Source organism: Myotis daubentonii, chromosome X (genome assembly GCF_963259705.1).
Source record: "Myotis daubentonii chromosome X, mMyoDau2.1, whole genome shotgun sequence".
Classification (NCBI taxonomy): Eukaryota; Metazoa; Chordata; class Mammalia; order Chiroptera; family Vespertilionidae; genus Myotis; species Myotis daubentonii.
Window position 1 is genome coordinate 135832000 of NC_081861.1, and position 27920 is coordinate 135859919.

At 46.8% G+C, this 27920-nt stretch overlaps 1 protein-coding gene across 2 annotated transcripts in view; it reads left to right on the forward strand.

Moving 5' to 3' along the window:
* The first annotated feature begins 2854 nt into the window (after positions 1-2854).
* Positions 2855-27920, forward strand: part of ARHGAP6 (Rho GTPase activating protein 6) — a 517050-nt gene continuing 491984 nt past the window's right edge. For both annotated transcript variants that reach the window (XM_059680028.1, XM_059680029.1), the window contains exon 1: positions 2855-3612. In XM_059680028.1, the coding sequence (XP_059536011.1) occupies positions 3034-3612 (579 nt within the window). In that variant the 5' untranslated portion in view covers positions 2855-3033. The remainder of the gene's footprint in view (positions 3613-27920) is intronic.

A 27920-nucleotide genomic window follows, 5' to 3' on the forward strand; every position in this document is an offset into this window, starting at 1 on the left:
TAATGGAGGGTCAGGACCCCTTGGAAAGAAGATGATGAATGAGCTGGATGTGTCTGATCACAGCACCAAGCGCCAATAGAAGCGTCCTTCTGCTCATTGGCTCTCCAACACCCATGACCAAGAATGTGAATTCGTTCCTGGAGGGCATTCCTAACCCTACCTAATTGTGGCTGGGCTGCATTTTCAACCCCGTGGTCATCATCTGGGCTGAGAGAAACAGAACGTACATGCATCCTAAACTACATTTGCTCAACCACCTTGAGTTACAAGCGATTCTCTGAAGTGTGACTTTGTTAACCATCTACCCCAAATGCCAAAAGCCAATGAGGCATAACCAGTTCTATGCAATGGTCTCCAAAGGGTGGAGGCATGAGGTGTTCCCATTACTAGGGACGAGCGACAAGGTATTGCTAACTCAGAAATGGCCAGGCAAGACCCACCCTCTTTGAGCTCTAATGTGACCTGTCTGAGGAGGGAAGGAAGCAAACACCAACCATCGCCCAAGGGTAATGTAGCCTGTGTAGTCAGGCAAGGAAGTGAGCGATTTCAGTGCTGTGCCTCTCCACAGCACACGTCATCGCCCGCCACTGAAAATACTGAAGTTCCGGGAGGAGCAGAGATGGGGAGTGGCGTGAGGGAAATTTGTACCTCATCCAGTCTTCAGGCAGCAGATAGCTCATAAAATTACTGGGAGGGACTCCCTGAGTACAGCCTGTGCCATGGCATTTACCAAAAAACGGACATCAGAGATCCTGGGGTGGGAGAGAAGCCCTTTATGGAGGCATCAAATTCTTCTGTTAGATTTTCATGGCTTCTAGATAGAATACCTAAAAATGTCGAACACACACACTATCTATCTATCTATCTATCTATCTATCTATCTATCTATCTATCTATCTATCTATATATTTCAGAGAGTACTGGAGAGGGAGAGGGAGAGAAACATCAATGATGAGAGAGAATCACCCATCAGCTGTCTCCTGCGGGCCCCACACTGGGGATCAAGTCCACAATCTGGGCCTGTGCCCTGACGGGGAATCTAACCCTGACCTCCTGGTTCACAGGTTGACGCTCAACCACTGAGCCACACCGGCTGGCTCGAAACACACTTTTGAAAAAGACAAAGAAAGTAGCTTTCCCCCCTGAAAATGTCATAGGGAATCAAAGAAGTCTTCCCAAACTCAGAGTTGGACAATTCTGACATCCACACGCCAAAGCGAATGTTTGTGTCAAATATCTGTATTGATAAGTTCATTGCACGTTTTTTTTCCCTTTAGTCAAAGAAATGGCGAAGGAGAGTCGCCTTTACATTTGTCTAACATTCTCTTCCCCCCTGAAGGGGTAGAGGGACGCACGAACACCTTTCCAGCATCCTCTCTGCTCCCCCTGATGGGAAGGTTGGAAGAGGTGTTGCAAAACCTCAACGTGAGGCCATCCGGCCCGCAGAGAGGCTGTGCGCGCTGTAGACTCCAGGGCTGGGCCAGTGGCGGGAGAAGGGCTCCCGGGCTGGTCTCCAAGCAGGAACACGGACATCGCCAGCATTTTCCAGCCCCGGAGGAATGTGGCCGCGGCGTGCGGCGCCCGGAGCGCCGGTGTCCGCAGCCTATAGGCGGCCGCTGCGCCCGGCGCGGCCACACCCGCCTCCTCCCGGGGAACCCTTCTCCCGCGAGGACCCGCCCCCAGCACCCAGTAGGTCCCATCTCCAGCCCATTCGAGTCGAATCTCTATCCTTCCTTTTTTTTAAAAAAATAAAACCAGCCTGGATCGGGGGACGGGGAAGGCAGGACCTTTAACTTCAACTTGAGCGCGCCCCGTCCTGGGTTGCCCATCTGACACCAGTGGGTGGGGTGCAATCTGACACTTCCTTTCCTTTCCAGAAACGTGAGTGGAGCCGGCCTCCCCCTGGCCCTGGGGGAGGGGAGGCTGGGGAGAAGGTCCGCACTTCCGTCCTCGCGGCTTTCTCCCGGGGAGACCCGGGGTCTGTCGGGGCGGCTCTCAGGTCGGGCGCGCAGACAACGCCTCCAGGTTCGGCTGCCCCGGCTCCTGGCTCCGCCTCAGCGCCGGACCTGGCTCCCCTCCCGCCCCGCCGGTGCCGGCTGCCCCGATCCCGCTGTCCCCGGCCCGAGCTTGCGGGCGGGCGTGCGGGGACCTCTCCACGCCGGGCCCCCGGCCCCGGGCTGCGCTGCGCTGCGACTATCCAGAGCCCCTCGGAGCAGAACACGGATCCCCGCCCTTAGCGTCCTCTCCTGAGCCCCCGATCGCGGCCGGGAATTCCCTCCCATCGCAGCCACTCCGTCCTCCGAAGGCCCCCGGCGCAGCGGGCTCCGTGTCCCCGCTTGGTGGCGAGACTGGCCCCCCGCGGACCCCGGAGCGTGGAGCCATCCTTGCGCCTAACCCGTTGGAGGAGCGGGCGCAGCGGCCAAGGGGAAGCCAGCCCCGCCGCTTCGGGGGCTCCGGGAACCGGCGATCGTGCCCCGCGGCGCAGCCCGGGCGCCCGGCTCCATCCCGGGAGGAAGCCGCTCCGCTCTCGCTGCCCCGGGAGCCCCGACGCGCCCTGGGCGCACGCCCCGGACGCCTCGTCCCTCGGCCCCCGACGACTGTCTTCGGGGGGCGAGGAGGAACCTGCTGGAGACTTCGAGGCTGCCCCGAGCCAGGGAGCAGGAGCCAGGAGTCTCCTTCCTCGGCCGGGCAGGCGGAGTGGCGCTGGCCGGCTGCAGCCGGGAACCAGCGGGCGCCTGACCTTCCTCCTCCTCTTCCTCCCCCGCCCCCCCCTCGCAGCTTCGGCTCCGGGGCGAGGTTCTAGGCTTCCAGTGCCGCCGTGGACCCCGATCCTTTTCCTAGAAGGCTGGCGATGGATCTGCTCCGGCCCCCGCCGGGGCACTGGTAGTGCGCTGCGGGCACGGGAGCCTGGCACCGGCCTCCACCGCCCTCCGAGCCCGGCAGCATCGCCCGCGCCCCCTTTCCTCCCGCGCCCCAACTCGCCAGCACCCCGAGAGAGCGGGCCGAGGGTGGCCCGGGCCGAGCCCCGCCGAGATGTCCGCGCAAAGCCTGCTCCACAGCGTCTTCTCCTGCTCCTCGCCCGCCTCGGGCTCCCCCTCAGCCCCCGGCTTCTCCAAGAGGAGGCTGCGCCAGACCCGCAGCCTGGACCCGGCCCTGATCGGCGGCTCCGGGGGCGACGGGGGCGCGGAGGGCGGCTCGGCGGGGGCCCCGGGGGCCCGGCTCTGCTCCCCGCTGCCCCTGGCCGAGGGCCTCGGGGGTCGCTCGGCGTCCTCTCCGCGGGGCCCCCACGCCCGGGCCCACCGGCTCCCATCGCCTCGACCCCTGTGCGCCTCCCTCTCCACGCCGAGCACCCCGCAGGAGAAGTCGCCCTCGGGCAGCTTCCACTTTGACTATGAGCTGCCCCTGGGCCGCGGCGGCCTCAAGAAAAGCATGACCTGGGACCTGCCGTCGGTCCTGGCCGGGCCGGGCGGCGGCCGGAGCACCATCCTCTGCTCCTCCGGCGGCGGGGGCTCCAGCAGCATCTTCGCTTCTCCCAAGAGGTGGCTCCAGCAGAGGAGGCTGCAGTCCCCACCCCACAGCCACGGCCACCCGTACGTCGTGTGGAAGTCCGAGGTAGGGTCTGGTGTCGGGGCCCGCATGGCCCACGATGGACACCTGGGCACGTCTTGAATTCACTTCATGGCATTTGCAGGGCCAGGGGCCCACGGAGGGGCTCCCCTGGTGTGGCTGCTCCTCTTGGGCTGGTGACCGGTCCCTGGAAATGGGCCGTCCCTCTTGGCCACACGTGTGGGTCTGGTTTGGGCTTCTTGGCTCCGCTCGGAGCAGCATTGGATCTGGAGGAAGGCGCGGGGTTCTGCCCTCCTGTCGTGTCGCGGGCCATGGCATAGGGGCGTCTGGTCCCTTCACCCCAAGTTGATGTGTTTAGGAACTCAGAGGATCGATGGCTAAGCGGTTCGCAGGGGTGAGGTGAAAGTACCTGCCATCCGGTTCTACAGAGCGCGCAGGAGCGTGGCTGTGGAGGGTGTTGATAGTATCAGTCCGTAGTTCTGTGTGTTGGAATGACAGGGTGGAGTAACTACTAAAATTCTCTATGAGTGGTTTTGATATTTTCTTCTCCCTACAGGTCTAATTTCAGAACGCTATGGTGTGGGGTACTAGTTTAGGAAATGGTATGGAATGTTGGTTTAGGGGAGGAAATCTTCGGTTAGCCCCAGCCGGTTTGGCTCAGTGGATAGAATGTGGGCCTGTGGACTGAAGGGTCCCAGGCTTGATTCTCGTCAAGGGCACGTGCCCGGGTTGTGGGTTCGATCCCCTGTAGGGGGCAGGAAGGAGGCAGCTAATCCATGATTCTCTCTCATCATTGATGTTTCTCTCTCTCTCTCTCTCCCTCTCCCTTCCTCTCTGAAATCAATGAAAAAAAATATAAATCTCTGGTTAAGGCTGAGAAAAATCATGGAAACATGCTCAGATTCCACTAAGGACAACTAGGAGTTTTCCTTATTTCACTTATTTCATTAATGAAGTATGTGGGGATCAGGAGTCATTAATAAATAAGGAGCGGAGAGGCAGCTGCTTGGTACCCTCACAATGTGTGCGCTCTGGTTAACGGAGAGCAGAGCCGCTGGGAAGCTGTGGCCGATGGGTCCTTGGAAAGCAGCGTGCTTTTACAAGATAAATAGTAGTTTTTAAAAGGAACAACTCCTATCTCAGTCCACAAACTCTATAGATTTGCCTTGGATCTGTTTCCATAAAGGAAGGGAGATTCCATCAGTGGTAATGAAATATGTTAAAGGACAGTTAGAATTACAGAAATGAAATGCAATAGCATGAGATTGCTGGAGATTTAGACTAAATAAAGGAAACGGAACCAAGAAAAACAGAGCATAGCATCCAAGAGCATACCTCGCTCTGTTAACATGAGATAGCGATGAGATGTTGGCTTTTAATAGATCGCCTTAGAAAAATCAGCAGTATGCGTCAGAAATATAGCATCACCCACGAATAGTTACTTTGTCAAAGTAACTGCTGCTGTCGGGTGGGGAGTATGGACTAGAAAAACTAATAAACATTGCTGATTGTCCTTGAGGATGCTAGGCTGTAGAAAGAAAAGTCAAGTCAGAGAGCAGAGATGGTCTCCAAACCAGGGAACTTAGCTGTAGAAAGATCTAAATGCCAAAAATCTAAATGCTGAATTTCTGCCCTAGCCGGTGTGGCTCAGTAGATAGAGAGTCAGCCTGCGGACTGAAGGGTCCCAGATTCAATTCCGGTCAAGGGCACATAGCTCGGTTGCAGGGTCCTCCCGGCCTGGGCCCTTGTGGAATCTCCTCGATGTTTCTCTCTGTCTTTCCCTCTCTCCAAAAATCAATGGGAAAATATCCTTGGGTGAGGATTAAAAAAAATAAGAAGAAATAAATATTGAATTTATCTTGGTCTCTAGAAGGGGCTGGGTTCCCACTCTATATCAGAAGCACACATTATCAGATTAATCTGTTGGAGGTGAGAGAAAGAGAGAGAAGTGCAAAAGCAAGCCAAGTTCTTGGATTAGGTAGCCCCTGACATTCATGCTTAAACCTAATTGCATCGTTAAGATGGTTTTCCTTAGCAACTATACATACTTAGAATATCACATATAGAAGCTGTTTGTTACTCTTATGATCAAAAGGCATTCTATCGTAGGTGGTCACGACTTGTTCAAAATGATCTTCTTGGCCATTAAACCTCACGTTCAATGGACAAGTAGCTGAACTGCGGCAATACTGGTGACTTGCTGTTCTATGCAGTGCTTGGGCAGTCTGCAAGCTCATGTACTGTGACTGTCACCTCTTTGCAATGGTTCAAACGAAGTACATGTAAATGGAGACATCTGTAATAGTGTCAACAATAAAAAGAAAGAAAAAAGGATGAAATATCCTTAAGCTTAGATATCTTGTATTTTCAAGTTTCGTTATAAAATATAACATATAAAAAGCAGTGTTTAGAAATGAAAAAAAACAAACTAAATACAAAGCCATCTAGCCAAAGAACAAAATTTTCTCATAAAATGTGTGTGTGTGCGTGTGTGTGTGTGCGTGTGTGTGTGTGTGTGATCCCTTTGCTCTTGAGGCAGACATGGAGTGATTGGATAGAATCCTGGCGTGAAGACCCGAGGCTGGTTTTGGTTAGTAGAGGCCCAGATATCCTAACATAACCCCTGGGTCTGGAATTTAATGGCCTGGATTACCTTTCAGAGGTTGAACGCCCTGGAGCCTTCTCTCTCTCTCTCTCTCTCTCTCTCTCTCTCTCTCTCTCTCTCTCTCACACACACACACACACACACACACACACACACACACACACACCCCACAAAAAAAAACGCAGGCAATTCATCTCATTGAGCACTGCTGGTCCTTCTCACTGGCAAGCCAGATGGGGCCTTTGTCCTAAAAGGGAATCTTGACTAATGATGTCAGAAGTCCAGCAAATGAGCTCCTTGCAAGGTTACTGATGGGCCCTGGTGGGCAGATTTGGTTCCTGCAGATTCTTGTGCTTTTCCTGGTTGTTCTGGCTTAAGGTTTCCTAGCCTCTGCCCTAGTGACACTTGTGGCCGAATGATTCTTTGTGCTGGGGCTGTCCTGTGCGTAGTAGGATGTTTACCGGCATCCTGGGCCTCTACCCACTAGCACCCCTCCCCACCAGGGTGACAATGAAAGATGTCTAGAGACGCTACCCTAGGTGTCAAAATTGCCCCAGTTGAGAATCGCTGCACCAGGGAGTTGAATGCGCACCCCATGCTGCCCAGATAGCAAGTGGGTGCTTTCAACCCACAGAAGTGCTTTCAGCGGCCATAGAGCTTCCCTGGGGCCTTCATCAAATCCCAAATCTATGCGGATCCCGCTCCATGGACCTCTGAAGGCAGCGGTTCTCAACCTGTGGGTCGCGACCCCTTTGGGGGTTGAACGACCCTTTCACAGGGGTCCCCTAAGACCATCGGAAAACACATATAATCACATATTGTTTTGGCGATGAATCACTATGCTTTCATTATGTTCAATGTGTAACCATGAAATTGGGGGTCACCACAACATGAGGAACTGTATGAAAGGGTCGCGGCATGAGGAAGGTTGAGAACCACTGTCTTAAGGTTTGTTCAACTTTTGTTTCTCTTCCATGGAATCCGTAGGCAAACCTGAGAATTTACCTTCATTCAGGTTTAGCCAGAGATGGATCCCACCCATTTCTATTTAGTTATAAAATATAACCTATAAAAAGCAGTGTTTGAAAATGAAAAAAATGTGTGTGTGTGTGCGCGCGCACACACAGAATCTTCTTGCAGCAGATTCTCTGGTTTTAAACTTAACGTTCTCACAGTGGCTCCTGCTCCCGAGACTCTCATAAATGCCTGCCACTCTATGACTTATGCTCACTCAGAGCTCACAAATGGCTATATTATGGCCATAAACCTGGAGGTGTTAGTCAAAATCATCTATGACTCTATTTATATTTCCTCACTATATAGTTCAGGATTGCTGTAACTAAATCTGATTCATGGACATGCTGGGTAGACTATCTATTGAGTAGATAAAGGGAGAAGGCAAAAGGCTAACTGGTGCATGGTGATACCATTGGCACATGCTTCTCAACTTGTGATCTTTTAAAAATATATATATTTTTATTGATTTCAGAGAGGAAGGGAGAGGGAGAGAGAGATAAAACATCCATGATGAGAGAGAATCATCGATTAGCTGCCTCCTGCATGCCCCACACTGCGAATCGAACCATGACCTCCTGGTTCATAGGTTGATGCTCAATCACTGAGCCACACAGGCCGGGCTCAACTTGTGTTCTTAGCAGCCAAGCTTTGTCCCTGATTCTGACCACAGACAAGGTCTTATTCCAACTCTGGGGTTCTTCTATTCCTCATGGACCAGAGCTGGGATTATGCTCGTAGCTGGTCTGGAGCTTCCCAGCTTTGATAACCCATAATTAACTTGATTTTTCTCTGTCCATGACTTTTCTTCTTCATTCATGCCACAAGCACTTCTTGACCACAAACATTTCTGTGGCTGCCAGGAGTACAGAGAGGCTGAAATATGGTGTCACGTCTTAAAGAGCTTAGAGCAGCGGTTCTCAACCTGTGGGTCGCGACCCCTTGGGCAGTCGAACGACCCTTTCACAGGGGTCGCCTAAGACCATCCTGCATATCAAATATTTACATGACGATTCCTAACAGTAGCAACATGACAGTGCGGAAGTAGCAACGAAAATAATTTTATGGGTGGGTCACCACATGAGGAACTGTATTTAAAGGGCCAGAAGGTTGAGAACCACTGGCTTAGTGTCTGCTGAGGAGAACGGATGAATCAACCAATAAGTATAATGCAGAAGGATCACAACACAGTGAGGGACGGGGACAGGGGCTGGTGGTGTCATGGTTCACTCTGCTGTGGGGAGTCTTTGGAAAGCTTTCCTTGTGTAGAGAACACTTGAACTTGATCTCAAGGATGACTGCCATCTATACGAAGAAGGGAAGTGATTCCTTGATGAAGAGAAAGCAGTAGACATAGACAGGCACAGAGGGGTTGGTGATGCTAGAGTTTCCAACGGAGAGGACTTAGGGGGGCTTAGGAGCAATGATTTGTTTGGAGGGGGAGGTTGGGACATCTGCGGTTTATTATATTAGCAACCACATGGATTTTTATGGAATAAGCGAACGAAACCCGAAATTGGACATGTCTTTGGAAGATAATACCTAACGAAGGCAGGAGGCCAAAGCACACTGCCTACCCTTCAAAGCACCTCTTGGCATCAAATCTGCAAATAAGTGAAACGTGAAGTGTTTTTGAAGTCAGGAGGTCGGTGTGCCTGGAGCATGGGCTGTCTCTTGCTCTGTTGGATGCTTGTACAACAGGTTGGGTAGCATTCATTGCGAAGAGCCCTCCGTGCAGGCCTCGGGAATGTGGGCTGTCCATTCGCAGAGCAGTGGCTCTCAAACTGGAGCAACTTTGTCCCCGGGGCACATTTAGAGCTGGCTGAAGACAGTCCTGGTTGTCACAGCTGGGGATGGTGATGTATTACTTTTCTGTTGCCGCGGTAGCCAATTACCCCAAACTCAGTGGCTTAGAGCAACCCACATTTATCATCCTATGCAACCCACATTTATTATCCTACGCTTCTGGAAGTCTGAAGTGGCTCTCTGGGCTGATGTCAAGGTATGGGCAGGGCTGTGTTCCTTCTCAAGGCTCGAGGACCCGTATCTTTTGCTTTGCCAGTGGCCCACTCTCTTCATCTTTAAAGCCAGCCATGTTGAATCGCTTTGACTTTCTTCCATAGTCATTTATCCCTCGGGCTCTCTTAAGGACTCTTCTGGTAACATGGGGCTCACCCGAATAATCCAAGATAATCTCATCATTTTAAGGCCAGTTGATTAGCAACCTTTAATTCCATCTGCAACCTTACGTTTTCTTTGTCATGCAATTGAACACAGTCACTGGTTCCAGAGATTAGGGTGTGGTGAGACATTATTCTACCTACTACAGGGGAGGTTCTACTGGCATCTAGTGGCAAGAGGGAGAGACCAGCGATGCTGCTAAGCACTCTGCAATGTATAAGACAGCCCCCACAGCAGTCATCTGGCCCTCAAGGTCAGGAGTGCCCAGGCTGAGAAACCCGGCTGTGGAGAATGGGGGAAATTGATTTCTTAAGCATGAGGGGGTTACTTGATCAGATATGTGGTTCAAAGAGATTCCTCTGGTGTCTGGGGCGGTGGGGGGAGGGTGTATTAGTAGAGTGTAGATACTCAGAGGAAGTGGGCATGAGAAAACCATGCCAAGGATCCTATAAACAAATGACAGTTGGCATAGAAACGTTTCTCGCCTTCCCACTTGAGCAAATTGTTTTCTTGTGCTATTAAACTCCTTCTAATAGGTTGGTCTCTATAGACCAGTGGTTCTCAACTGGGGGCAAGTTGGCATCCTGGGGCCATTTTATATATATTCTTTATTGATTAAGGTATTACATATGTGTCATTGCCCCCCCACACCCCCTCTCATGCCCTCACCCCCCTGTTGTCTGTGTCCATTGGTTAGGCCTAGAGGCTTGCATACAAGTCCTTTGGTTGATCTCTCCCCCCTAGCCCCATTCTCCCCTGCCTCCCCTCTGAGGTTTGACGGTCTGATCGATGCTTCTCTGTCTCTGGATCTGTTTTGGTTCATCAGTTTATGTTGTTCATTATAGTCCACAAATGAGTGAGATCATGTGATATTTATCTTTCTCTGACTGGCTTATTTCACTTAGCACAATGCTCTCCAGCTCCATCCATGCTGTTGCAAATGGTAGAAGTTCCTTCCTTTTTACAGCAACGTAGTATTCTGTTGTGTAGATGTACTGCAGTTATTTATTTATTTATTTTTTAAACTTTATTTTATTGTTTGAAGTATTACAAATAGTAGTACATATGTCACCTTTTTTCCCCCATTGACCTCCCCCCGGCCTCCCCTACCCTCCGGCACATGCCCTCACCGCCCCCCCACCCCCCAGTGTCTTGCGTCCATTGGTTATGCTTATATGCATGCATACAAGTCCTTCGGTTGATCTCTTCCCCCCCTTCCCCCCAACCCTCCCCGGCCTTCCCTCTGTAGTTTGACAGTCTGTTCAATGCTGCTCTGCCTCTGTATCTATTTTTGTTCATCAATTTATAATGGTCTTTATATTCCACAAATGAGTGGGATCATGTGGTATTTATCTTTCACTGACTGGCTTATTTCACTTAGCATAATGCTCTCCAGTTATCCTGTGGCCATTTTTGATTGACAGAGCTGGGCTGGGGGGATGCTACTGACATCTGGTGGGTGGGGAGGGGCCAGGGACAATGCTCATCATCCTACAGTGCAGAGGACAGAGCCCACAGCCAATCATTATCCTATTCGAGATGTCAATAGTGCCAAGGTCTCCCCCTCTCTCTCCCACTCTCCCTAAAAATCAATGGAAAAATATCCTCAGATGAAGATGAAAAAGAAAAAAAGAAAGGACCTTGGGTAGCACCCAGCTGCTGCCTCCTTATTTTACAGTTCAAGAGAGGGACCAGCCCTGGCTGGTTTGGCTCACTGGATAGAGCATCAGCCTGGGGACTGAAGGGTCCCAGGTTCGATTCTGGTCAAGGGCATGTACCTTGGTTGCAGGCACATCCCCAGTAGGGGGTGTGCAGGAGGCAACTGATCGATGCTTCTCTCTCATCGATGTTTCTAACTCTCTATCCCTCTCCCTTCCTCTCTGTAAAATATCAATAAAATATATTTTTAAAAAAGAGAGAGGGACCAAAAAGGTTAAACCCAATCTCAGACAACATGCCGCAGGGAGAACCATCCTGAAATCTCTCTTGACTCGCAATACAAACCGCCAAACTTCTGGAAAAACGAGTGAGCAGGAGCACCTTCAGCTTTGGCCATCTCTTCTCCCTCCCCATTACTTCCTGAAACAATGCCCTTAAAGGGGCCCACATCCCCACACGCTTCTTAGACCCCCTTTGGTGGGCTTTGGGCAGACCTGCCGGCACGGGTCTGCCCTCCCCCTCCTTCCCCACCACGCAGAGGGGTCTCAGTCCTCCCCTACTGCTCGCTTCTCACATCTACTCTCTCCTGCTTTCCTGTCTCTGTGCTTGTTTTGGCCCAGCCATCCCCATGGGTCTACGTTTTCTTTTTAAAAAAATAGATTTGTATTGATTTCAGAGAGGAAGAGAGAGGGAGAGAGAGATAGAAACATCAATGATGAGAGAGAATCATGGATCGGCTGCCTCCTGCACCCCCCACTTTGGGGATCGAGCCCACAACCCGGGCATGTGCCCTTGACCAGAATCAAACCTGGGACTCTTCAGTCTGCAGGCCGACGCTCTATCCACTGAGCCACACCGGCTAGGGCTCTACATTTTCTTTTCTTTTTTTTTTTTTTTTTTTTGAATTTTTGTGAGTTTATTTGAGCCAAACTGTCGACATATGCCGGGAAGCAGAACCTCAACGAATTGAGATAGTGCTCCCTACATTTTCTTTAAATGGTTCTCCCTTGACAACCTCATTCACTTTTGTGATTTCAGCCATCACCCCTCTCCAGGGCACTCCTAACTCTGTGTCTAGCTGTGATCTTGCACATGAACTCTTTTTTTTTAATTGATTTTTTTAAGGGAGAGAGAGGGAGAGAGAGGGAGAGAGAGGTAGAGAAAGAAACATTGATTGGTTGCCTCCAGTTGCTTCTTGTGTGCACCCCGACTGGGGATTGAACCCACAACCTGGGTATGTGCCCTGACCGGGAATTGAACCCTTGACAGTGCTCCTATGGGACAATGCTCCAACCAACTGAGCCACACCGGCCAGGCTTGCACAAGAGCTCTTGACATCTATTTCTGATTTTCTGCAAGACACCTGCTCTCTAGACCCACTGGGCTCCTCAGATCCTACATGTTTGAAGCGGAACAGATCGGCACTCCCTCCCTCTGAGCACCTTTCATTTTCTGTATTTCCTTTCTGCTTGGAGTCACCATGTTCCCACTTCTTAGTTTTACGAGAGATTGCTGGAAATGCCTTCAGCCCCACCCCCCCTTGCCCTCTGATCTTCTCCAGTAAGTTTTCAAACCCTGTTGTGCTTACTTCTCATGCACTCTGTTCTAGGAAGGATTTGAAGTAGAATGTATCCAAGTTCTTGTTTATTTTCTTTTATTGGTTTCAGAGAGGAAGGGAGAGGGAGCTAGAGCTAGAAACATCAAGGATGAGAGAGAATCATGGGTCGGCCGCCTCTTGCACGCCCCCGACTGGGGATTGAGCCTGCAACCCGGGCATGTGCCCTTGACTGGAATTGAACCAGGGACCCTTCAGTCCGCAGGCCGACGCTCTATCCACTGAGCCACACCGGCTAGGGCTGTATCCAAGTTTGTACATCTGTCCAGCTGTTCCTTCTCATCGCCACGGCCTCACTTGGGTCCTCATTTGCTGTGGCCTCCTACTTGGTCACCCCGCCTTGGGTTTCTCTCTCTCCATCTGGCTTATTGGCCTTGTACTCGAACACATCATTGTCATCATGTTTACTCCCCGAGTGAAAACCTTTGCTGGGGCTCAGGGTGTACAGAATGAAATCTAACCAGTGGTCGGCAAACTCATTAGTCAACAGAGCCAAATATCAACAGGACAGCGATTGAAATTTCTTTTGAGAGCCACATTTTTTAAACTTAAACTATATAGGTAGGTACACTGTGATTCACTTCATTAGGGTCCTCCTAAGGCTTAGGAAGAGCCACACTCAAGGGGCCAAAGAGCCGCATGTGGCTCGCGAGCCGCAGTTTGCTGACCACGGGCTTAGCCCATTAGTCCAAAGCCCTTGACAGTATCATCCTAGTCGACCTCCTCCCTTTCCCCCAGGAAGTGTGGTCCAGCGAAACCAAACTGGCCACTCGGCCGGGCGGTCATGGCCTATTTGCCGAGTGCCGGCTATGCCCTTGACACTGGGGATGTATGTGGAGCAATCCCGCAGGGCCCCACAAGGTGCTTCCCCTTTTATGAAAGCCATTCTTTCAGATAAAGAAACCCTGGGGCGTGCTCAGAAGGCGCTGGCAAGTTGGCAAGGGGACTCTGGTGGACAGAACAGTGACCTCCAAAAGTGTCCGCGTCCTGAGCCCCAGAACCCATACACACGCTGCCTGACTGGGCAGAAGGGACGTTGCAAATGTCATGAAACTGAGAATCTCAAAATGGGGCGATTATCATGGAATGTCTGGGTGAGCCAATGCCATCACAAGGGTCCTTATAAGAGGGAGGCAAGAGGGTCAGAGTTAGAGAAGGAGATGTGAGGAGAGAGAGAGAGAGAGAGAGAGAGAGAGAGAGAGAGAGAGAGAGAGAGATTGAGAGATTGAGATTTTGAAAACGCTACACTGATGACTGAAATTGGGGCAGGAGCCATCCGCCACGGAATGGGGTGGCCTCTAGAAGGTGGAAAACACAAGGAAATGATTTCTCCCCTGGAACCTGCAGAAGGAATGCAGTTTTTAAAATATATATATATATATATTTTTTTTATTGATTTCAAAGAGGAAGGGAGAGGGAAAGAGAGAGAAACATCAATGATGAGAGAGAATCATTGAGCGGCTGCCTCCTGCACGCCCCCCACTGGGGATCCAACCCACAACCCGGGCATGTGCCCCTTGACCGGAATTGAACCTGGGACCCTTCAGTCCGCAGGCCGACGCTCTGTCCAGTGAGCCAAACCCGGTAGGGGAGCAAGCATTTCTTTGGGTGCCACATCTGTTGGGGTGTGAGGCTGGGAGAAATCCAAGTTCAAAACGCTCTTTGTCATCCGCTATCAGAGGGGGGAGGAAGAGCTGCACTTTGAGTAAATATTCATTTACATCAGCAGCATTCCTCTGCGCTCATTCGATGCTCACTTCTCTCTTGTTAACAGACTCGAATAAACACATAATTCTACCAAAATATTAGCAGTGTGTGCTGTTTTCTTTCACTTGCCAACATTGTTTTATAATAAATACCGCTGGAAAAATACCATTGGCCAGCATCCTCAGCACCAGCGTTAATATCTCTAGAGCACAAAGTATGGATCTGAGAGTTTCTTTGCAAAAAGAAGCTAATTATGCTGGGCTTGTAATGCGTTCTTTGAATATACTGATCTGCTTACCTTTGAGCTTGATTTTAACAGAAAACATTTCTCTTGGTTAGTAAAAAATGAGGTCATTATTTTCTGTGAAATTCATTAGTTAAATATGTTTTATTTTTGTGCACCTGAAACCTGTATAATTTTGTTAACCAGTGTCACCCCAATAAGTTCGATAAAAAGGAAAAAACAACAAGAACATTTAACACTAAAAAAACATCTCTTAGAAGATGTCTGTTAACATTAGGTTTCTTTTCAAATGGAAACACAATGTTGGCAATGTTGGTACTAAAACAGATGTTTGCAATGTGCTTTCATGGTGGAAATGTGTAGATTGAATCGGATATGCAGATAGTCATGTTTGTCAACAATAATTTTAGTCAAATGGAAGCAATGGGTTTTTTCGACAGTTTTGTTCCCTTGACTAATATCGTGGCTTAGTTTCAGCCAGCACCTCAGGCGGTTCCGGCCTGTGCTCATCGTGGGTGCAGAGCTGTAAGTGGAAACGGCGCAGAACCGTTTCTGCTTTCTCCTAGTGGGCAAGTGCCAGGCCAGTCCAGATGCCAAGGATGAGGGCATAGATGACACCTGCTAATGCAGTGGTTCTCAACCTGCTGGCCCTTTAAATACAGCTCCTCATGTTGTGACCCAACCATAACATTATTTTCGTTGCTACTTCCTAACTGTCATGTTGCTCCTGTTATGAATCGTCATGTAAATATCTGATCTGCAGGATGGTCTTAGGCGACCCCTGTGAAAGGGTCGTTTGACCGCCAAAGGGGTCGCGACCCACAGGTTGAGAACCGCTGTGCTAATGGGCATTTCTGCCGCGTGGCAAGGGGCCAATGCCTGGTCAGTCTTCAGGTGTGTGTGTGTGTGTGTGTGTATGTGTGTGTGTGTGTGTGTGTGTGAGAGAGAGAGAGAGAGAGAGAGAGAGAGGGAGAGAGACTTGGAATTTTGAATTTTGAAGTGGCATAAAAAAGATAATGAGAAGGAAACACGTGACAATATGGTTATAATATCTCTGGATGAATTTAAATTCTCTTTTCGCATTTTTGTATTTTCAGTTCTTCTGGAAGAAACAGGTATTACCTGTATAAGTTAAACAGTAGTAAAAAATTAACGAAGGGCGCTGGGAGCACAGAAGGGGACGTGGTTACTGCTGTCTGTGAGGAAGGTGCTAGCATTTCTTCCCAAACACCAAGAATTGTAAATCGTAGCCCTCTGGAGGGTGAACTTGTGTAGAATTTTTTTAAAAGAGATATATTTTTGTGTCTAAAATGCGAAACACACTATTTTTGGATGGGAACTTCTGCTTTTTAAACAAACTTTCACAGATTTTATACTTGCTTTGCACAATAGCTGCCTGCCCAGAAGGAAGCATGTAGGAGAGACATTGTGGTGTGAGCTCTTGGATCTGGGCGACTGGGCTCACGCAGGAGAAGGAACTCTGGCCTGTGCAGTTCTGTTTACATGTTGTTGGCTAGATGGCTAGATGGTGGATCCCTGGAGGGGACAATGGCTAGGAAAACCTCTCTTCTTCCCCAGTACTTTCTGGAAAATCTCAAAAGTGCTCTTCACAAAAACAAAAGTAGGGCCCGGCCTGTGTGGCTCAGTGGTTGAGTGTCACCTATGCACCAGGAGGTCATGGTTGGATTCCAGGTCAGGGCACATGCCCGGGATGCAGGTTCTATCCCCAGTGGGGGGTGTGCAGGAGGCAGCTGATCAATGATTCTCTCTCATCATTGATGTTGCTCTCTCTCCCTCTCTCTTCCTCTCTGAAATCAATAAAAACATATTTAAAACAAAACAAAAACAAAAGTCGGCAAGTGCTAGAGGAGAACCCATTCATTAATTAGATTTCAATGATAGCCATTGATTGAAATTGTTTCCTTTAATTGTTTTTAAAAAGCTTTATTGATATTTAATTTACACATCATGCAATTCACCCATTTAAAGGGTAGAATTCAATGTTTTCTAGAATAGGTACAGAGTTGTGCATTCATCAGTTTTAGAACATTTTAACCACCCCAAGAAGAAATCCTGTTACCCATGAAGCAGTCACTCCTCATTCCTCCTTGCCCCCAGCCCCTATCACTAATCTGCCTACTCTTTATGTCTTCTTGGATTTGCCTATTTTGGACAATTCATATAAGTGCAATTATGCAATACGTAGTATTTTGTCCAGTGGTTCTCAACCTTCTGGCCCTTTAAATACAGTTCTTCATGTTGTGACCCAACCATAAAATTATTTTCGTTGCTACTTTATAACTGCGATGTTGCTACGGTTATGAATCGTAATGTAAATATCTGATATGCAGGATGGTCTTAGGCGACCCCTGTGAAAGGGTCGTTCGGCCGCCAAAGGGGTCGTGACCCACAGGTTGAAAACCGCTGGATGGCTTTTTTCACTTAGCACAGTTTCTTCAAGGTTCATCCACGTTGTAGCATGTATCGGTATTTTATTGCCTTTTGTTGCTGAATAATGTTCCATTGCATGGATAACCTTATCTTGTTTATCCATTCATCACTTGATAGATATCGAAGCTGTTTCCACTTTTTGGCTGTTATGAGTATAGGAACACTAGGAATACAGGAACTGCTAGGAACATTCTCGTACAAGTCTTTGTGTGGGCACCTGTTTCCAGTTCTCTTAGGTCTATACCTAGGAGTGGGATTTCTGGATATGCTGAGGTTTAAACAAATTCGTGGCTCAGGCTCTTTTGGTAAGTATCATAGTTGATTTTACTGGGATTATTATTCTTTGGCTTAACCAAGTTGCGACTGTTAGGCATGTTATGAATAAACATCTCAGAGGAGTTTCCAAAAAGTAGCTCTACAGATCTTTTCGGTGACAGCACCAAAGCTGGCATAGGTGCTTGGCATCGTGGGGCATTTTGAACTGATTGTGTAAATTCTCCTGCTTGTTTCCAAAGTGTACTGCATACAAGAAAAGAAATCTTACATTTAATGTTGAATATATGGCATTTTGCTGGGTATCACCATGCGTACATGGTGAATTGGAAAAGATGAAATGAGCCATAGCTGGTTTGCTCAGTGGATAGAGCATTGGCCTGTGGACTGAAGAGTCCTGAGTTCGATTTCGGTCAAGGGCACAGGCCTTGCTCGCGGGCTTGATCCCCAGCATGCAGGAGTCAGCCGATCCATGATTCTCTCTCATCATTGATGTTTCTATCTCCCTCTCCCTCTCCCTTCCTCTCTGAAATCAATAAAAATATATTAAAAACATGAAAAGGTGAAATGGGTCTGTGCCCATGGACTGAGAATGGGTAAAAAGAAAGGGTAAAGTCACACACTATTCATTGGTCTGTCAAGCAGTGTGCAAAAAGTCTGAATGCTTGTGATTTTTTTAAATGGTATTTTTTATAGGGAGAACGCATAATGAGATAAAAAAGATGAGAAAGCAAGTGCTGTTGTCAAGCTGTTGCCAGAAGGCTGTGATAGATGAGTACCTGCAGCCCACAGGGACCACAGGGGCATGCTTAGAATTCGCTTAAGCAGTTTCTAGGCTTTCCTCCCTGCAGGCTGTTCAAATTCTTCAGCCTCAGAGCACTTGAGCGCGAGAAGATTGCTTTTGGAAAACTCTGAAGTCTATTCAGGCATGCGGAATGTAGGCTTTGTTTTGCTGAAAGGCTCCAAAGGCAGGGTGTGGAAGTATTTAGAATGTACACAACAGCTTCTTCACCGCATTTCAATGCATGCTTGTTACATTTTTCTTGTTCTCTGAAGTTTTCCAGTGTCTGTGTGAGCGAAGTGCTTGCATCATCTGTTACTTTAGCAAGACGTCACGGGTGGTATGACCTTCTTAAAGGGGAAAGCGACTATTGAGCATATCACAGCGAAAAGGTTCTCTTCCGCCTTTGAGCTCCGGCCTGGCTGGTCAGTATGCCGAGTCCCAGGCTGTGTGCTGCTGCTGCTATACACATGTGAGGGAGTAGGTTTTACTCTCCCCCTCTCCCTTTGTGTATAGTTTTGGCAAGTCTCTGTCACCGTTTTTGGTGGGATTGTTTTGTCGTTAATCCTCACCTGAGGATATTTTTCCATTGCTTTTTAGAGAGCATAGAAGGGCGGGGGAGAGAGAGAGAAACATCAATGTGAGAGAGACACATCGATTGGTTGCCTCCTGCACACACTGCCACCAGGGCCACGGCACCTGCAACCGAGGTATCTGCCCTTGACCGGAATCGAACCCGGGACCCTTTAGTCCGCCGGCCAATACTCTAGCCACTGAGCCAAATCGGCTAGGGCTCTGTCACTGTTAATTGAGGGGGGCTGCCGGTTTGAAAGGTGTGGTGAATGTCTAAGTGAGGCACCGTGTGATTCTTATGCTGTGTCCTTTACAAAATCAGGTAATTAGGTGGCTGCTTGTCCCTAGGACAGGGGTGGGCAACCCCTGGCACGCGTGCCAAACATGGCACGCCAGTAACTTTTGCTGGCACGCGAAACCCTCTCTTATAATCTTCCATTTACAGTTTTTTTCTTAATATTGACTTTTTTATTTTTTCAGATAAATTCAGTGTAGGTGCATCTTAGATAAATAAATAATTTTACATAACATGTATACATTAAAAAATAAATGTATTTTTCATCATCATAGACTGTGTTTTTGTCACTCGAATGAATTTTATTATTTCTTCAAGATTCTTCACATACACACACCTAAAGAGATATCAAGTAGGCATAACATGTTCTCAAAAAATTAGGGTTGGCACACAGAAGAATTTTGAGTCAGAGATTTTGCTGGTTTTGGCACGCACTCACAAAAAGGTTGCCCACCCCTGCCCTAGGACAAGTCGTCTCCCCATACTTTCTCCCACTTACCAGCCAGGAAAAAAATGGATCCATCAGCACATCTCACAGCAACTATTTGTCAAACATCCATGCCCCTGGCGCTCTCCAAAATCTTGTGATGTGAAACTGCCCAACCTTCATATAGATTACTATTCTGGTTGGATAGTGCACAGGGAAAACTGAGAATAACGTAGAAGTTTGAAATTGGCCCCTAGCCAGTATGGCTCAGTGGCTAGAGCATTGGCCTGGGCACTGAAGGGTTCCGGGTTCGATTCCGGTCAGGGGCACATGCCCGGGGTGCAGGCTCGATCCCCAGTGGGGGGGGGCATGCGGGAGGCAGCTGATCCATGATTCTCTCTCATCGTGGATGTTTCTCTCTCTCTCTCCCTCTCCCTTCCTCTCTGGAATCAATGAAAATATAAAAACACGTATTACACTGGGATAGAACTGTATTGGGATGCCTAATATTTCCATCTGAGTTAAGAGAAGGGAGAAGCTGGGGTGCTTGGGAATGATCCAAGAAGACCTCCAGAGAAGGGGGGCCTGGAGATCCCCTGGAGGGAGATAGGCCGTCACTATGCCAAGAGGAGACTCCCCGGCGTTTCCGGTTGGGGTAGAGTAGGCATAGCAGCTCTGAGAGGAAGCAGCCCGCACAGTACACAGGAGACTATGCTGGGGGCCCAGCCATAGGTAAAGCAGCAAAACTGGAAGCAGTTTTTGAGCATCTCATTGAACTTCCTATTTTCCTGCTCTATCCTTGTCTCCCCTCGTTGTGAACTTCGCAATAGCTGGCCACTGAGGACGAGGGCAGCACTGTTCTTCCCTGGCTTTGCATTTCTGTATCTAGTTTTATTTTTTATTTTTTAAAATATATTTTATTGATTTTTTACAGAGAGGAAGGGAGAGAGAGAGAGAGTTAGAAACATCGGTGAGAGAGAAACATAGATCAGCTGCCTCCTGCACATCTCCCATCGGGGATGTGCCCGCAACCCAGGTACATGCCCTTGACCGAAATCGAACCTGGGACCCTTGAGTCCGCAGGCCGACGCTCTATCCACTGAGCCAAACCGGTTTCGGCTGTATCTAGTTTTAAAAACACCGGGACTGCCCAGCTCGTGTCGTTCAGCAGTTGAGCATTGACCTAGCAACCAACAGGACCTCGGTTCGATTCCCGGTCGGGGCACATGCCTGGGTTGTGGGCTCCATCTCCGGGGGCGGGGGGGTGGGGGGGTTCTGTGCAGGAGGCAGCCGGTCGATGATATTTCTCTCTCATCAGTGTTTCGATCGCTCTATCCCTCTCCCTTCCTGTCTCTGTAAAATGTCAATAAGAACATATTCAAAAAACAAAAATAAAAACCAACCCGTTACTTTCGGAAGCAAACAAAAAGGGTTAGGATGAACTCCCACTTCTGGTGTAGGCGAATTTTCCTTCTTCAATTCAATGAAAAGATTCGTATTTGCAGGTTTTTGTTATGTTCAGACGGGAAGCCAAAAGCAGACACAAGCCTAGGAGATAGCGATGCCAAGTTTATGTTTCTTGAGTAAATGGATGCGGCATCAACAACTTCAGTCTGATGGGGGAGCATGGGTTAGAGAGTGGAATATTCATGCTTGCTTCCCCAGGCATCGCTCTTATGTCTCCTTTACATTTTATTAGATTGGAAAACTATGTAATCTAAAGCTTATTAAAAAAATCACTGTAACAACATAAACTGATGAACAGAAACAGATCCAGGGACAGAGAAGCATCGATCAGACTGTCAAACCTCAGAGGGAAGGTAGGGGAGGGTGGGGGAAAGGGGGAGAGATCAACCAAAGGACTTGTATGCAGGCCTATAGGCCTAACCAATGGACACAGACACCAGGGGGGTGAGGGTATGAGCAGGGGGTTGGGGGGCAATGGGGGGATAAGGACACATATGTAATATCTTAATCAATAAAGAAAGAAAAAAACTGATAACTGTAAAAAAGGTATCACTGTAAAGGAACACGTTGATAAGACAGTGGAGATAGGATTCGTTCGTCTGGCAACAGCAGTCATCTAAACACGTACTTTTTCTGGCATAAAATCATAGCTTTAGGATGACTTTCTTACTTACCGGAAATCACTTAAAATGTTAATAAAAACTGGCTAAAACTTAAAAGGAGGCTTTAAAAGGTTAAGTATGGTTCTCACCTACTTTTTAAAATCAATGTTTAAGGCCATGGCCATAGGGATTGGAAGTTGGTGGTGAAGCAGGTTGATGATAATCTCTGTCAATATCTCCTCTCTCTCTCTCTCTCTCTCTCTCTCTCTCTCTCTCTCTCTCTCTCTCTCTCTCTCTCTCTCACACACACACACACACACACACTCTAAATTATATGACAAAATAAAAGTCTGTGAAAATTTATTGCTAAGCCACAGCATCATACAGTTGTCTAATCCAGAAGGAATATTTAAAAAATAATTTATACTCTTTCATAATGTGTCCCAATGTCCCTTTTTTTAAATGTTTTTTATTGATTTTTTACAGAGAGGAAGGGAGAGGGATAGAGAGTTAGAAACATCGATCGGCTGCCTCCTGCACACCCCCACTGGGGATGTTTTCCCCCAACCATGGTCCATGCCCTTGACCGGAATCGAACCTGGGACCCTTGAGTCCGCAGGCTGATGCTCTATCCACTGAGCCAAACTGGTTACAGTTCAATGTCCCTTTTTTGTTTGGCCTTATGCTTCTGCTTCCTTCTAGTCCTATTGTCTTGTCATTCTTTTACTATTTTCCATTTCTTTGTTGTTGTTGTTGTTAATCCTCGCTCAATATTTTTCCATGGATTTTTAGGGAGGGTATAAGAGAGAGGGAAAGATAGAGAGAAACATTGATGTGAGAGAAACATATCGATTGGTTGCCTCCTGCACGAACCCCGACCAGAGCCCAGACCGGGGAGGAGCCTGCAACCAAGGTATTTGCCTTTGACCAGAGTCGAACCTGGGACCCTTTGGTCCACAGGCCGATGCTCTATCCACTGAGCAAAACCGGCTAGGGCTACCCTTTGCCATTTCTTAGACTCAGTTACTTTTCCCAAATTTTGACATCCAGAAATCCTTTCAGATGAGACCACCAATTCATGCTTCCCAAAACCTCTACTCATAAATTAGAACTGAAAGTAGGTGCAATCATCATGCTACTGAGAAATCTTAATAGTAAATGGGGTCTTTGTAATGGTACTAGATTTATTATCAAATGACTGCGACCTACCTAACATTATCGAAGCTGAAGTGTTAACTAATAGGGTCTGCAGAGGGAGAGGTTGTTCTGAATCCAAGAATTGATTTGTCCCTGTCTGACACTGGCCTCTCATTTAAATTAATTCGAAGACTGTTTCCCGTGATGCCAGCATTTGTGATGACTATTAATAAATCACAAGGACAAGCTCTAGACAGAGTAGGAATATTCCTACCTGAACCCGTTTTCAGACTTAGTCAGTTATATGTTGCTTTCTTTTGAGTTCAAAGAGCGTGTGACGTTCAAGTTAAAGTTGTAAATACTTCATCACAAGGGAAATTAGCCAAGCACTCTGAAAGTGTTTTCACTCTTAATGTGGTATACAGGGAGATATGAGGATAAGTTTAATCACTTTATCAGTCATTGTTTTTGTCAATGTTGTTTTTATATCATGCCTTTGTTGTTTTTATATCTGTCTTTGTTGTTGTTATACCATGTTGTTATTATTTATTTATTAATCAATTTATAAATTATTTTCATATGCATTTTACTAATTTTCTTTCATCTCTGACACTTCTACTATAGAGAAAGGGCGAATAGCAATATTAAAATATTTCTTCTAATTAATTTCCTTTCAATGTGGATGAATCCGTGCACCGGGCCTCTAGTAAATTTATAAACTTTAAATTTATAAGTCTTTGTATTACTAGTTAGTCTGGAGCTACATGTGACTTTTTTCATCTGCTGGAAATTAATATTTTCTTCTTTTGGGGAGGGGATTAGAACTTGACTTTAATGTAGAAGCAGTAGTAATTTGGCCCTGTTTTCTATGAGAGCAGAGCAGTGCAGATCTGTCCTGCCAGCTGACCCCTTGTTCTCTAGACAGATACCAGGGAGAATTACTATTGCAACTGAAAACAAGTAGGGATTTTAATGGAGGGAATGGAATGAAATTTAGATGACAATAATTGCAACACTATCTAAACGGTTCAGTCAAATTAGCTGTTTGGTCATGTAGACAACTCATCTAATTGCCTGAAATTTGCTTATTTGCATACAGAGCCTGAATATTTTTATTCTTGTTGTTGTTAATCCTCACCCAAGGATATTTTTCCACTGATTTTTAGGGAGAGACAGCGAGAAACATCGGTGTGAGAGAAACACATCAATTGGTTGCCTCCTGCAGGAGCCCTGACCAGGGCCCCGGCTGGGGAGGAGCCTGCAACCCAGGTACGTGCCCTTGACTGGAATCAAATCTGGGACCCTTTTGTCCACAGGCCGACGCTCTATCCACTGAGCCAACCAATTAGGCCCTGAATATTTTTTCAAGCTTCAGTTTTTGATGTATGCCAACTTGCAAACAATTTTAAAGATTTAGTTCTGGCAGATTACCCTGACCACTGAATTAGCATTACTTCTCTCTGCACTTTTCACTGTTACACTCACTCTTTTTTGACTACCATTTTCTTTAGTCCAATTGTAAACATTGTTCAGTATTTATTTTGCAGCGGAGTAGATAATACAAGATACCAAATGCCTAAGAGGAGCCTCTTCTCCCCACTTGTGCTTCTTCTGGTGATAGCAGTGTGTGTTTTGCTTTCAAAGGTGTCCCGTCACTGTCCGGCAGACTGTTCCGTTAGCTGCCTCCACCTGCCAAACCCTCCGGTCTGCTTCCTCATGGGAACTGAATATAGGATTTCTCCCGATTTCATTGAAAACGGTCAGCCTTTTAGCGCTGCCATATTGTTTTGACAGGAAAACAACCAAGTTGTATTATTAAACTTTCTTTTCCATTTTTCTTTCTCTGTATGGATAAATTTGTTACTACTTATTATCTAAACTTTGAGAGAACTACTCAAAACAAATTTCAGCTAGTCCCAAAAGAATCATGGTAATTTAAGCCACTGGTAATTAGAAAGATTTTAAAATGCCACTCAAAACATTATCAAAATTTGCATTTATTGCAGCTAACACTTGAGAGGAAAGGGTAAAAACAATTGCAGAAAAAAAAGAATGAGATTTTGGAAGAACTTGGGAAGCAGAAATGTTCTTAAAGCTAAGTGAGGTGACCTTTTGAGCTTTCACACAGAGACAACTCGAGTTAAAACTCTACCTACTATCAACCTGACCGTGGCACAGTGATTGAGCCTCGACCTATGAACCAGGAGGTCAGGGTTCGATTCCCAGTCAGGACACATACCTGCGTTGTGGGCTCCATCCTCGGTGTGGGGTGTGCAGGAGCCAGCCGATCCATGATTCCCTCTCATTATTGATGTTTCTATCTCTCTGTCTCCCTTCCTCTCTGAAATCAATAAGAATATATTTTTTTAAAATAGAAAAAAAATGCAAAAAAAAATACTCTCCTTCACAGTCCATATCTCTAATTAACTATTATTCTGCAGTGAGAGTAAAAAAGCTAAAACAAATGACCACTGTAAGTTAAATTCCCATTGAATAAATGAATAATGAACCCAAATGGGCAAAACATTTTCTTGCTGATGCTGGTAGGGATTATTATCTATTAAGCAGATCGACTCAACTTAGTGAATGTGAATGCCCTCTACTTTTCCTGAGGGTGTTCACATAATTTATTGTCAAAACAGAGACGCTTTAGAATGTGAAAAGTGGCGCTATTAATAATTACATGAAGGGAACAGGCGTAACCTGAGATTGTACTGGTCAAATGTCGCCTGAAATGCCTTTTCCTCTTTCCAAGAGTATTTAAGGGCTACCCACTGTAGAAGGACTAGATCACGGCTCCCCTAAGAATGGTCTTTGGAGTATTTCAGCCTTTCTCTCTCTCTTTTTTTTTAATCCTCACCCGAGGATATTTTTCCATTGATTTTTAGGGAGAGTGGAAGAGAGAGGGAGAGACAGAGAGAAACATCCATGTGAAAGAAACACATCGATTGGTTGCCTCCTGCTGGAGCCTCGACCAGGGCCCGGGCCAGGGAGGAGCCTGCAACCGAGGTACGTGCCCTTGAGTGGAAAAAACCCAGGACCCTTCAGTCCTCAGGCCAATGTTCTATCCACTGAGCCACACTGGTTAGGGCCAGCCTTCCTTTCTCTGAATTATTAAGGCATCTGTGGTGCAAGCATGTCAGAACCAGGGATGTTTTATGCACCTCAGAGAAAGAATTATGTGCTGCTATTTGATGTGTATTTGTTCTCTCTTACCGGTTAGAATGTAACTTTCTTGAGCACAAGGACTGGTTTCCGTGAAGCCCCGAGGCCATTGCAATGCCCAAAGTGAAAAGAGAGAAAATTCTTGTGGAATAGTTGACTTACCTGCATAGTAACATTCCTCTCTATGGCTGTGACTGAAAGTATGGGTACTGTCACTAAAAAAACAAATGCAAGTGGTTATTTAAACACCTTTCTCCTGGGTTTTTATAAACTTAAACAGTTGAAAGGGTTAAAATTAAGCCAGAGACAGCGAATCGTGTCCTGAGTACCCATTTAATTACCAGATGTTTGAAAGTGTTTACCCAGATGTAGATATTTTAACTACAACCAGCCTTTAAAGGAGTATTTTATCACTGAAAGGGTCATTTGAAAATATCTTCATTGTAGCATTCTGAGTAAAATATAATGAATTTTCACTATTTATTAAAAAGGTAAAACAGATACTTTTCTAGTTATAAAATTAATATATGCTCACTATAAAAACCCCTCATAGAATATAGAAAAGGTGAAGACAAAACTAAAAACCACCCATCATCCTTTATTTTAGAGATATTTACTTAGAATATTTTGGCATATTTTCCTGCAGTTTTCTATATATTTATTTACTATATTAATGTATCCATGTGTATATATGTGTTTGGCAATCTCTACAATTGCCCCCGAATGATCCCTGCCTCTGGAATCCATAGCCTTCTGTAACTCCCTCCCTGTGAGTACCGTGCTTATAATCAATAGAATACGGCAACTTTGAGGGCTGTCACTTCCATTATTAGGGCGCAAAAGGCTGTGAATGTTGACTTGCCAGGAGACCCTCTGTGGAAGCAAGTTGGCATGTTAGAGAGGCTTACACAGCAAGGCATGACGGCGGCCTCTAGCCAACAGCCAGCATGAAAATCAAGCCCTCAGTCTTTTTTTTTTTTTTAAATATATTTTATTGATTTTTTACAGAGAGGAAGAGAGATAGAGAGTTAGAAACATCGATGAGAGAGAAACATCGATCAGCCGCCTCCTGCACATCACATCCCCTACTGGGGAAGTGCCCACAACCCAGGTACATGCCCTTGACCGGAATCGAACCCGGGACCTTTCAGTCCGCAGGCCGACGCTCTATCCACTGAGCCAAACCGGTTTCGGCAAGCCCTCAGTCTTTACAGCCTCAATGAGCTGAGTCCTGCCGACAACCGCAGGACGGAGCTTGCAAGCATATCCTTCCCCAGTTGAGGGTCAAGATAAGGCTCCGGCCGCAGAGGACACCTTGACCTCAGCCTTGTGAGGCCCCGAGCCGGAGGACCCAGATAAGCTGTGCTGGATCCCCGACCCACACAATCTGTGTGTGTGTTGTTTAAGCTGCTTAGTTTTGAGGTAATTTGTTATACAGCAACAGATCACTAATGCAATGAGAGAATGTCTCATTTACAGTTTTATAGCATTTTCAAAGAACATTCTCTTATAAACATTTCCTGTCTTTAAAAATTACTAAAAATGGCCTGGCTGGCGTGGTTGAGCATCGACTGATAAACCAGGAAGTCAAGGTTCGATTCCCGGTCAGGGCACATGCCCAGGTTGTGGGCTTGACCCCTTTAGGGGGCGTGCAGGAGGCAGCCGGTCCGTGATTCTCTCACATCAGTATGTTTCTATCTCTCTCTCCTGATCCCTTCCTCTCTGAAATCAATACAGAATATTTTTTAAAAATTATTAAAAATGTGATTTTTTTTATGGCTGCCAAGAAAAACATAGTAAGGATATACCATATTTTAATTATTCTTATATGGTTGGATATTTAGATTTCTAATTACTGTCTACCATAAATAATCTTCATATATCTATCTTTCACTACACATTTTATTATTCCACTAGGAGTCATTGTTAAAAGAGGAATCAATGAGTCCAAGTTTATGAATCATGTTAAGGATTTAGGAATATTGCCAAATTACTTTCTAGAAAGATTAGGCCATTTAACATGCCTCTAAGTATTTTACTTGCCAAGTATTTCACTGAATAGTTAAAAAATTTTTAGCCAACTTGAGAAATAGTATCTCTTTGTTATTTTAATATTTTTAATTTTTATGTCTCACTAGGGGCCCGGTGCACGAAATT